This window comes from Teleopsis dalmanni, chromosome 2, assembly GCF_002237135.1.
Source record: "Teleopsis dalmanni isolate 2A chromosome 2, ASM223713v2, whole genome shotgun sequence".
Lineage (NCBI taxonomy): Eukaryota > Metazoa > Arthropoda > Insecta > Diptera > Diopsidae > Teleopsis > Teleopsis dalmanni.
In genome coordinates, this window is record NC_051847.1 from 40,939,209 (window position 1) to 40,951,972 (window position 12,764).

Consider the following 12,764-nt stretch of genomic DNA (forward strand, 5'->3'; position numbering starts at 1 on the left):
AATGTCACTGTCACTTGAAGCGACCTATTGAAACAGTTACTCAAACTGCTTAATTCCTTTGAAGACCCACTTGTCTGCGCATCTAGGCGAGTGTGAATTTCTGGTTTTTAATTTTAATTAAACAATTTCCAGCTTGAAAAAGTTCTTCATGCTCCGTTTGTCATAAAATGTCAAACGTTAATTGGTGTACCGCTTTTTTTTCAGAGAAAAGCATTGCCATCTTAATTTGCGGCAGAGTTGCAATGTTGCAATTGCACAAGGAGCCGTGCTTTGAAATTGTGGGTTTTCATGAGTTTTTCTTTATATTCATAGTGCAAATAATGATAATGATGATGAGCTCTTAGAAATTCGTTTTAAGTGCAAACAGTTATACAGAGTCTAGAAAATTGCATACTTTAGTTATTTCTTTTACATTAAAAAAGACAGCAAGTTGACTTCGTTCCTAACCTTGACAATTAACTCATTCGTTTAATTAAAATTAGGAAAGCACCAATAACTTCTACCCAAGAGTATAGTTTGGTTGGGTATATTTGTTATATTTCGTAGATTATTGTGAAATATATTTATTTATTAACAATTTCGTTCATTATTATTATATTATGTTGAAGCTATTTGAGCCAGTGCACTTAAGCAGTTTTTTCTTTCTTAACTCGAGGTATTTTCAAAACCCCTCTTTACGCCTTGACTGGATTATTGTTTATCACTACATCAGACTAAGCAATAATTGACCTCAGATCTGTATACCTCCCCGAGGAGCCTGTAACCATTCTGAGATTTGATAACGCGGTGTTGGTAAGTCTGTCAGTTTTCGCACATAATTTCAGGGCTCTATCCTATTTTTTGATGGGATCAATCTTGATTCCATATTAATTTATTATTTGATATATTGAATGAATACTTTCTTATAATGTAATTTAACAAAAGGTCACAAAAGGTGTAAATAAAATAAATAAAATATTTATATATAAAATTTTTCCTTTTATTAAATATTAATTAATTGAATATAATTAAATAAAAATATAAAGTTGGAGCATAACATATTTTAAGTTCAACAAATTTTCTCTTTAACTTCTATTAGTTATTGTTATTATTTATAAATATGATTCAATTATTAATCTTCATTTTGTGTTTTTATGTATGTATATAATATAATATTTGTTTACAAATCTGTCCAATTATTGTGAAAATGTTGTAAAAATGCACGCAACATAAAGTGACACTTGCAGTAACGAACTTGCATTGAATGCGGTTTTAATTATGAGCCTTGCAAAGCTCCTAGGCAATTTCACGGTACAAATGCTTCACAAATAAAATGTTGTTAAATAATAATTAAATAAAAAAGATAAAATAAATTTTATAGAAAAATAAACAAACTTATTATAACATTCATCAACAATGCAATGAAACAATGAAAATGGGTTGCACAGATTTGACGGAAAAGCTGCCGAAGAACAAAAACTGCATTGTTCGCAAGCAATTTGACATGAAGTTGCGTTTTCCGCTCTGTAATGCGTTGCGGTGATCTACGTTGCGGTGCTTTACGTTGCGGTGCTATGCGTATATGTGCGTGACTACTTGTCTATTTGTCAGTTTATTTGTCTTTTCAGAATTATGAGTGCTCATCAATTACCCAAGCGAACGAGTCTAAATACTATAGAGATGATAATTTGACTACAGTGGAGCTAAGCATGCAAAAATATGGACATATATAATTTGTAACTACTTTAAGGCTGCTAGGGATTGGGTTCTAGAGAAAGTAAACGCAGTTTTTTGGTATATATTTGAACCAACATTTTTTTATTGAAAATTAATTTTAAATAAGCATTTGTTATTATTATTTACCACCTTTTTGATAGTTACAGAATGCCATCAGTGTAGAACTAGCCAAGTGATTTTCGGTGCCTCTTCGGTCGTCCAATTGTTTACTAAGATAGTTTTGCAGAGATCAGAACAGAAGATAGTCAGATGGTGCAAGATCTGGGCTATATGGCAAATAGATCAAAACTCCCCAATCAGATTTCATCAGTGTCTGTTTTTACCTTTTAAACACATGTTCATTTGATATAATTGGATCAGTGTTACCAGAGGCACATTCCATCGGTTTAGAACTACTACGATTTTTCCAAGGTAAAACTTGGCCAAGTGATTTTCAGTGACGGTCGGTCAATGATTCTTTAAGATGTGTTATTTTGCAGAGATCAGAACAGATGGTAGTCAGATGAAGCAAAATCTGGGTTTTATGTTGGGTAGATTAAAACTCCTCAATCAGATTCCGGCAGTGTCTTTGTTGTTCGTTGGATATAATCCGATCAGTGTTACTAGAGGGGACATTACATCCATTTAGAACTACTATGACTTATTCGGCATAAAACTTAGCTAAGTAATTTCTAGTGGCTCTTCGGCCGTCTAATTGTTTACAAAGATAAGTAGTTTTGCAGTCAGATGGTGCAAGATCTGGGCTATATGGTAAATAGATGAAAACTCTCCAATCAGACTACGTCAATGTCTTTATTGTTACCTTTTGAATACATATTCCTTTTATAAAATCGGTTTAGTATTGCCACTGGGTACCAACATGTTCTAATAATAATAAACTGTGGATATGTTTTATATTACCTTTTAACTAAATATTCGTCAATTGGTAGGACAAAAAATAGTTTCAGAAAATTAGTATAGGTCAGCACAATGATCCAATAAGCTTAATAATAGTATTGTTACAAGGGCCAATAATACATTGTTTCATAGGTTGTCTCAATTTAAATAGAACTTCTTGTAAAAATTACTCTTAACAGTTTTAGAGGCAGACTCAAAAAGCGGTTTAAAAATCTTGACGGAAAACCGTCCATATACTTATTTTAAAAAATTGAAATTTTGATACTGGAATAATTTATTGGGACTAATACAATTACAATTTTTTATAAAGGCACTCGAGCTAAATAATTAGAGATTCTACCAAGTTGGACATCTTTATCAAATAAGTAGAAAAGAGAACTTAGTAAGGTATGTTCCAACTACAATGTTTGAAATTAATTTGACTTCAAATAATTCTCTAAATCTTTGAAGGCAGCTAATTGATCTTTCATTTCTTAAAGTTTGATTTCACAATTTTTATTTTTAATTATTTCACTTTTCTCAGTACTCGTCCGTGCACCTGGTGTTGTTGGGTTTGAGAAAACCAAACCTTAGAAAGTTTGTAAAATGGTGAGTTTAGCACAAATACTATGAGATTAATCAGTAATGTATCTACCTTACCTTACGTCCAACTTAAGCCTGTAACATTGAAAAATATTCTTAAATACTACCAATGCATTACATTGAGTATCATTATGAGTACTTTTATCCACGTGAATAGTGCAATCTCTTACTGTTACTATCGTAACCTTACTTTCTTCCCTTTAAAATAGTTTGCGCCTATTTCTAAAATGTTGTTTTGATTTAAGGTCTAATATTGGTGCTACCAACACCATCAGGGTGGTATTGTTTGGTTATCTTTAGCAAGAAGTAGGAATACCAAAAGAAGTTTAAATTCTTAATTGTTTAATGCAATTTAAAAGATATACTATAGGAGAAATAGAAACCTAGGCATATATATTATAAGTTTATTATGTTATTTTGCTGATCTAAGTTCTCATGTTTTCTCTCTAGACTTTAAATGTTCAATTGAATTATTCTTCCTACTAATTACACAAGCTTTATCAAGATATCGTTTTATGTTTTTGTATGATATAATTGAATATTAAATATTATTCATGCAAATTCAAGTATTTGTCAAGAATGAGAAAAATGAAAAATTAATACGAATTTCGTTGTCTCATAATTCATTCAGGAAGCATACGTGAATGTGGCGCATGGAAGTGCAAGACATGTAAACGTAGATACTTAAGATCATAATAAAATATCTCATATTGAAACGTGTCCAAATAATGGGGTTCCGACAGCATTGATGACGCTCGACAGCGAGCGTCGAAGAAGAAACACGAAATTAAATTAAGTGCATTAAAATGAGGGGCCCATGGGCAGTTCGAGTAAGCAAAATACTATTTTTCTTATTTTTCGTAAAGAATTACAGAATTAATTTGCAACAGGAGCTGCGTTTGCGGTTGAGAAAATTATTATTTTGAGTAGTGTTTTTTTTCATGTCGGTGCGTGTTACAAAACATAATTTAAAAAAGTTGTTTTTCATCTCAAGAAATGTATTTCAAGTAATAATAATAACAGGAAAAAATTTAGTGTAACATGAAAAATCTGCATAAATTACTAAAATGAACTTGAACATTGAATTCAATGTGTTTGTGAAAAGAAATGTGAGTATCAATTTCTTTTCCCACTTACCATATAGAGTTTCTTTCAATGAATCCAAAATTTACTAAAAGCGAGCTTAAAAATTTACTTGATTAAAAATTACTTTTTGGATTTAAAACTTTCCCACTATTACCGCCTATACTACTTGAAAACAGATTTCTGATTAAATGATGTTAAAATTTTAAATAGCAGAAAATTCATATACTCGTATAATAACTTTAGAGAGGATTTGAAAAATATATTTTACTTTTGTTTCGTTTATTTTATAAAACTTTATTGGAATTAATAGTAGTATCTGATGTCAACTTATTCACGATCTTCTCTGTATCTTCGTAAACAACCCGTTTTCGGGTTTCAGCGTGAAGTAACACTCCTCTTCAGACATAGCTCTTTCAGTCTCTTACATCAAGCGCTGCTTGTACTCTATTACTTCACAGGAAAAATGATCCTCTCTACAGCTTCGTAGACAACTACCCATTTTCCGGTTCAAGTATAGCGTCTTCAGTCTCGCACATTAAGGGCGGCTAATACTTCATCACTTCGTCTTCTATGGTCAATGTCAATGTCGTAATGAAACTAGTACAAATCATGGACGTCAATTTAATGAGGTAAGCGTTCACAACTCGGTAAGTACAAAATTTTACGATGAACCTTCTTCCTTAATACTGTTGCTTTAGCGTTCCTATTTTCCACTACAGAAAAGCACTAGTAACCATATCTAAAATATTTTCGTCCTTCTTTGACGGCGGTGTTACGTGACGGGTGCCAAACCCTGTGCACAACCCAAACTTTATATTTGTCTTATTATAATTGGCATCACCATAAAATTTCAAAAATGAACTTAGTAGTTTAAATAAACTTAGAATTCACAATGTTCACTTCAGGTCCAAGTTATGTCCTTACAATTAGGGCTTTAATTTACTTTAATGGAGTACATTATCAGTATTACAGAAGATTGTTACATATATGGTCTTGACTAAGATGCCAAAAGTACACAAGATTCCGTTTAACACAATAGATTTTAATATTAAGTAAATTAAAGTATACAATTAATCACTTCTTTGGAGTTTACACTTATAACTTCATAGTACATATTACAGTTGCCGACATGAATTTTGTGATTATATTCTATGCATATCACATTATTTATAAAAAAATACATATAAAATTGTATGCACGGATTTTATTATAGATTTATTAGCAGACAACTAAATATACTACTTACTACGCTTTGGGATTTAATGATCATTTAAAATTTTGAATATTCGAATTTGTGTTTGTTTAAACCTTTTCCATAACCAGGCCAATGAAGGCAGCAATTTTGGTGCTCAATGAACCAAAATTGTTTGTTTTCCTAAGGGGTCTCAATTGATCAGCTTTAATAAATCATTTCGTAATTGAACCAAAAGATATGTTCGAGAATACATTGCTTTGTACCCTTTCATTGGAATCTTACTAGTAGACCGCAAATATTCACTATAACGTTTTAACTCTGCTTCAAGATATTTGTTGGAGTCCGGTTGCATCTCACCTCGTAACTCTGAAGAAATTGCGGACAGCAGTTCACTTATGTTAGAATTCCATTCATCACTTAAACCATCTTTTTCTTTAGACCCATAACCATGAGGGTCTTTAAGCTTACCATCATTATCGAATATTGATTTGGGTGTATCAATATGTTGAGTCATAAATCCGCATATGTTACTAGAATTGCGCGATGGGGGCTTTGGTAGTGGGCAACATGGTACTTAAAAAATATTTTTCTAAGTAGCAATATAAATTTCATACTTGTTATTTGTCTTACCTGATCCCATTCCACCGCCTTGCGAACCAGCTGGAGCACAATGATCTCGAAGAAAGTCTGTCTCCTCAAGCTTGCCATCTGGTGGTTTAAGCAGGAATGGACCTAGAAGCTTCTTTCCGTTCAGACATGATACAAGATGACTCATGTATATATTGCGCATTCGACGATCGTCCATGTTTTCGCACTCGTAACGGCAAAGTTTTTCCAACCAAAGTCGTGTGACTGTGATGTATGGGGAGCCTCTATCGAAAACACAATCGGGATTTTTGCAAAGATCCAAGTATAACATGAAATCTTGCATTAGCTGATAATCATAGTCCTCCATGGTTACGTTTGTTAAAGGCTAAACAAACCAGAATTTTGCTAGCCAAGATAATTGCTCTACTGTGTAAAAAGTTAAAATATTTATTTCTAAAAAATTGATTTGGATTTAAAGTACATATTCAATCAATTTTTTTCAATGCTTGCTGTGGAACAAAAATATAAATATATATTAATTTTTAAAAATCAGTAAAATTTTGATTTGACGAGATACTTTTGAGATCATTATTAACTTTCGAACATGTAATTTAACTTCAATTATTAACATTCATATTCCCATAGAGGCTAGAACGTGATGGTCCAACTAGGAATGATTTATTTCAATGACTACTGTAGAATGTTTTTATTAAACTTTGAATGAATATTGTAGATATGACACAATTTAGATCTGTATATAGTTAATAAGATTTGGACACCATTATTTATAAATAATAGGTTTTCCAAAATGTTATATACTCAATAAGACTTTGTGATATATACGAATCGAATACGTAAAAAATATTTTGTCTCTTTGAAGAGAATTTTTTATGAATTCAGGGACATTAATTCGACTTATAGATGGACTTGAAATTATATGGCGTTAGTACGAAATAATTGTCGAAAATGAGTTCATATATTCAATGTCCCGTATTTATTCAACTTTTAAAATAAAATTACTAAGTATAGAAGTGGTGTAGGCAGTCTCCCTTCTAACGGGTTTCGGACTATTGCAGTATATTTCAAAAGGGAGTGAGGTCCGTTGGGGTAACTAAAGCTTGACAGAAAGTCGATGATATATTTAACAGAAATATATACTTACTAATTAGACAATCAAGCTGCTTTAAAGTTTAAACTTCACGACTCAACGATATGCATCCAATCGTTAAATCGCTGTATGGAATTTGACCACATTCCACAAAAAGGAAATCCAATTCTCTCATTGAGGTACTCCGTAGCGATATCATTCTTATGGTAGATTTACCTACAGGTCATTGCTGATTAAGTAACCATGCTTATGCACGGTGGCGACTTGTTACTTTAAGGCCAACCCCTTTTCATTATACGGTAGCAAATGGGCCTATAGGTCTAAGATGGATTCCCTTTGGATCGCTCATATAATCTAATCTGAGTAAAGAATTAGTTTTGTACTTAACATATAATTAATCCATTTGTGCTATAACACTCTGTGTGAAGGGTATTTAGGAACCAGTGAAATCTTAACCTTTTTTTGTTTGTTTTTTCAATAAGTCTACTTTTCCTTCTTTACTTTTTTGTTCGATGCAAATTCGGAATTTATTAAAACTATATTTTAGCGAAATGCTTATAGTGTTAATATAACACTGTCGTATATATAATATTTTGCAGTTTCTAATATCAAATTGGTTTTTATGTTATATGTTTTACTGAGGTATTTGTATAAAAATAAATTAAAGTTGTCAACGGGCGTTTATTGTGAGCAAATCGTTGTAGAACTAAATACATTGCTTATATAAAATTTTAAATACAAGAGACAGAGTCTGTTTAAACCTTTTTGTAACCAATAATGGTAGCAATTTTGGCGCTAAATAAACCAAAATGTTTCGATTTTCTTACTGATCCTTGTTTACCATCATCGACAAATCTTTTCTTAATTGCATCAGAAGATAAGTTCTTGATTGTGCTTCAGTATATCCCTTCACTGGAATCTTACTATTAGACCGCATATATTCATCATAACGTTTCAGTTCTGCTTCAAGGTATTTGTTTGAGTCCGGTTGCGTCAATCCTTGTAACTCTGAAGAAATGGCGGACAACAATTCAGTTATGTTAGAACCGCATTTGTCACTTAAAGCATCTTTTCCTTTAGCTCCAAATCCTTTAGTGTCTATAAGTCTTCCAGTGTCGTCGAATAATGAGTTGGGTGTCACAATATGTTGTGTCATAAAACCGCATGTATTGTTACGATTGCGCGGTGGACATCTAGGTTTTGGGCAACATGGTACTGAAAAGATGTTTCACTTAAAAATATAATCACTTTATTATTGTTTTATATATTACCTGCTGCACCTGCTGCATTGCCTTGAACTTCAGGTGGAGCACAATGATCCTTAGTAAAGTCTGTCTCTTCAAGTTTGCCATCTGGTGGCTTAAGCAGGAATGGACCTAAAAGCTTCTTTCCGTTCAGACATGCTACAAGATGACTCATGTATACATTGCGCATTCGACGATCGTCCATGTTTTCGCACTCGTAACGACAAAGTTTTTCTAACCAAAGTCGTGTGACGGTAATATGTGGCGAGCCTCTCTCGAAAACACAATCGGGATTTTTGCAAAGATCCAAGAATAACATAAAATCTTGCATTAGCTGATAGTCATAGTCATCCATGGTTGTATTTTTAAGACTATGTGCGCTGCAGTATAAAAAATTATATATATAATTTATGTATTTATAATAATAAATTCCTCGATTTAGTATATGGATTTAAATATATTTTTCTCACATAGTGAAATATTCTCTGCATATCATTAATATGGCGATTCAACTCTAATGAGTAGAACTCTTTAAATATGTGAATATTATTTGATTCTGCTGTTCAATATATAATACTATACATATATGAAAATGAATATTTCTGAATAGTGAATTAAACAGAAGTATTGGTTAATCTCAACATTTTCGTATCATGTATTTATTGAATAAATGCTATCAACATTAAGCTTAAGCTTTCGCACAGACAATTAACCTAAAACTCTACATAAAAAAATTCTTCTTAAACGTCAAAATTGTATACTTTAGAATAATTTTTTAATGGATTAATGGATTTCGTGCAAAATGCCTATAATTGTAAGCTTTAGGAGAACTAGGAATGCAAATCATCGTGGTAATATGTTTCTTATTCATTCCTTTAAATTTGATTGAAGTGGGCACTACAGTACAGCTATAGATATTTTACAAATTGTGTGAAAAAAGTTAATCAACACTGAACAAAACTAACACAAGCCTCTTCTTTACTATAGATATATGATATTACTTTTCTCATTATTTATTCCCGTTATAAATTTAAAAACAATATTTATCTTATCCCCTGATGCCTATATGCACCTTTGTAAATAAATTCTATAACAGAAATCCCAAAATAAGCTTAATATTCTTTAAGCTCTTACCTTGTATACTGAAAGAAGCCTAGTATTCCTTCCTAACTTAAGCCACCTTCTGGACCAACTTTTTTGACTATTGTTTATCCGAGAAAATTTTGATTAACGTTATTTTTTTTTTTTTCATATAAGTAAGTTTTTAACTAAATATCTTGTCAAATTATTATTTCTGTAGGCTACTCAATTGATTTTTCTTTTTGGAGAGAAAATGTTTTTATTAATTTGAAGCAACTTAATATTTGAACAAGGTGACAAAACTTTCTGTGACTCATCACGTTGGTCAAAACAGTGTCGTTCAGTAATAATTATCAATAATCCATACAAAAAATAATACCTTTTATATTTAGTCCCATCCATCAATGTTTAAAATGATATTAAAAGTACGTAAGACTATGTATAGATATTACTCTCTATATGAGTCTGATATATATGACCGTCATGACCATAAGTAGCATAAAATTGCAGAGAACCATGTATACCTCACTACCCATTTCATTTTTTTACATGGTCCACTATTTATTGAGCTCATAGTACATATATAAGCCGTATTTTATAATTATCGTGAAAAAAGTTTAATATTTTTCAATCTCTTACCTTGTATGCTGAAAGAAGTCCCTTATTCCTTCCCAACTTAAGCCACCTTTTGGACCAACTTTTTTGACTATTGTTTATCCGAGAAAATTTGAATTAATATTAAAATTTTTTTTTTATTTAAATAAGTTTCTACTTAAACATGTCTAATTATTATTTTTATAGGCTACTCGATTTTTTTTTGGGCAAAAATGTTTTGTACTAATTCAAATTAGCCAAAAATTCCCAAATCATATTTTTGTGTATTATTCATATGATTGTTTTATATTTGTCTCATTCTTAGATTCTAAGTAAGTGTGCTGACAATTGTGAAGAGTTCCAAAAACAGTAGTAACAAAGATGGAACAAACAAGAATTAAAAAGAAGATGGTCAGCAAAATTGATCCCATATGGCGAAACGGTCCAATAGAAAAACTGGGGAAGTAAACAATTATCTAACTAAATGACTTTTTGGTCATAATTATTTTGTAAAATATCTTTTTCAATTTGGTACAGCAATTAATTCGAAGTATATACGCAGAGACGCAGACGAAGACGATGCTAGACATAGCATCTTCAGATACAATATATAGAACATCTTTAGTTCAGTTGACTAAAGGGCACTGACTGTGAGCTTCAAATTTGTGCAGGGTATGGGATCAACCCTTGGTACTTGTGGTCTCAAACAATTATTTTCGAATAAATATATATAAGAAATAATTCCAAAACCATTGGTGACGGGCATTTGGTAATACTCGAGACAGCTGTATGGTCAGCCAAAAATTTAATTAATTAAAATAATAAAAAAATTGTTGTAGTTTACTACTTCTTGAAATATATCTATTAAATTGGGGTGTTTTTCTTGTAGTAGGTAGAAAGCATCAGCAGCTATAGTGTGAGACTTTAACCCACTAAAATCACCTTCTAGGAATGAATGGAGCAAATTTCTATTGCAGTGTGGAAACTTCTTTGCAGTAATTAGAGAAGATAGCTGAGATAAGTGATTTAGTACCTAAAAGTCAAGATATATCTAAGCCAGAAAGCATGAGCTACATGCAAATGGAATAGGGTAGATGGAAGGGACGGTCTGTAGAAAAACATATACTAGTATTAAATAATATGTGATTTCTTCTTTGTTCTGACTATGACAAGCCATGTTTTAGAGCCATGTAGTAACACAAACTTTATGCATGCATTCCGAATACGAAATTAAATTTTCGGACTTACATTGCTTATATGTCAGTCCTTCGCGTATAAAACGATTAATAATTTTAGAGAGCGTGCACAGTTAAATAATTTTTGGACATCTGTTATACTACATATATTAATAGAAAAATTTACAATATTTATTTATATTAATTCTTAGACCGTCCTGCATTAATTTAGACGTGGGAGACAATATCATCTTTTCACCTCAGACCTTCATGGCTTCGGCTCGCCCTTCATATAATGCCATTTAATTGAAAATTTTAATTAATTGAATTTTTAAAAATTTCTTATTGTTGAATAAAATATATTTAATTACTTATTTATATTTTTTAATAAATTTAATTGCAAGCATCACGGAAACCTTTTTATTTTGAAAGTGCCGTCAATACTCTTAATCGTAGCGCATAATTAGTATAAAAATCTTGTTTGTACTCAAATTACATTATATCTTATAATTAAAACATGAGTAATATTTTTATTTTGTGTACTAAAATTGTATATTTTAACTAAACAAAACTGAATCATAATTGCAGCTAAGTAGATGTGTAAAAACTGGTAGTAGAGGAAGCCAATATAACACCACCACTGACTTCTGACAGTTATTGCCTTCGAATGCAACATTGGTTGTTCTTGGCTCACTTTCAATGGTTTTTTCGTTGTGTTATTGGGAGCGTTGCAGTCAAAAAACGGTAGGGAAGAAAATTAATGTGTTGTAAAATTTAATTACTTTCGAAATATATTTTAACGTAAAAATGTATTTAATATAACACCGAACATAACAGCACACAACAGAACTGAACAGAACAGAACAGAACGGACCAGACCAGAGTGCATATAAATGCAACAACCGGCAATAACTGCAGGAAAGGAAGTGGTGCTTCTACTAATGGCTGTTGATAAAGCGATTTTGCACACTATTTTTCGCGCTGTCTGGACATCAGATAAGAGCAGTGGGTTGTTAAAAAATATTGTATAATAAATAATATGTTTAAATAATGAAATGCTCTTGATTTGTGTTTCAATTACATGCAAGTAATTAAATATGAATAATGGTAATGACTCATTATAATCATTAATTGAACAAACCCTTGTTATTTGGAAATTTATAATAATTATTTATCTTAATACTTTTGCAGATAATGTTTTTTAAATAAATTTTATGAAATATTATATTTCGATGCTTGTCATAATATTTTTATTAAGTATATTTATAAAAAATGGCTTCCACGACCTTTTGTTAGAAGCTTTTATTAGATTTTTTTCTAGAACCGATGTTAAAAGCCAATAGTTGCGTTCACTAAATTTTTAAAATGCTCAATTTATTTGGAACTTAAAGTTTATAAAGTAGTTGAAATTATTAGAATCACATCTCTATTGAAAAGTAGATTTCTGCGTTGCAGGGGTTAGAATATTTCCGTGATAAGGCATACCCGCAGCTGATCAA

At 31.3% G+C, this 12,764-nt stretch overlaps 2 protein-coding genes across 3 annotated transcripts; both read right to left on the reverse strand.

Moving 5' to 3' along the window:
- Positions 1-5,465: 5,465 nt before the first annotated feature.
- LOC119683693 lies at positions 5,466-6,521 on the reverse strand. The gene is made up of 2 exons (XM_038097498.1): positions 6,107-6,521; positions 5,466-6,049 (listed from the first exon to the last, which is right to left on the reverse strand). Exons 1-2 carry the CDS (start codon positions 6,429-6,431, stop codon positions 5,667-5,669), a joined length of 708 nt encoding a protein of 235 aa, XP_037953426.1. The 5' UTR covers positions 6,432-6,521; the 3' UTR covers positions 5,466-5,666.
- A 1,312-nt stretch (positions 6,522-7,833) lies between these two features.
- LOC119683694 lies at positions 7,834-10,239 on the reverse strand. 2 transcript variants are annotated; one of them, XM_038097499.1, is made up of 3 exons: positions 10,136-10,239; positions 8,444-8,796; positions 7,834-8,387 (listed from the first exon to the last, which is right to left on the reverse strand). In XM_038097499.1, exons 2-3 carry the CDS (start codon positions 8,769-8,771, stop codon positions 7,996-7,998), a joined length of 720 nt encoding a protein of 239 aa, XP_037953427.1. In that variant the 5' UTR covers positions 8,772-8,796; positions 10,136-10,239; the 3' UTR covers positions 7,834-7,995. The 2 variants fall into 2 exon arrangements, with proteins under 2 accessions (XP_037953427.1, XP_037953428.1); XM_038097500.1 differs by lacking the exon at positions 10,136-10,239 and adding an exon at positions 9,551-9,658.
- Positions 10,240-12,764: the final 2,525 nt, after the last annotated feature.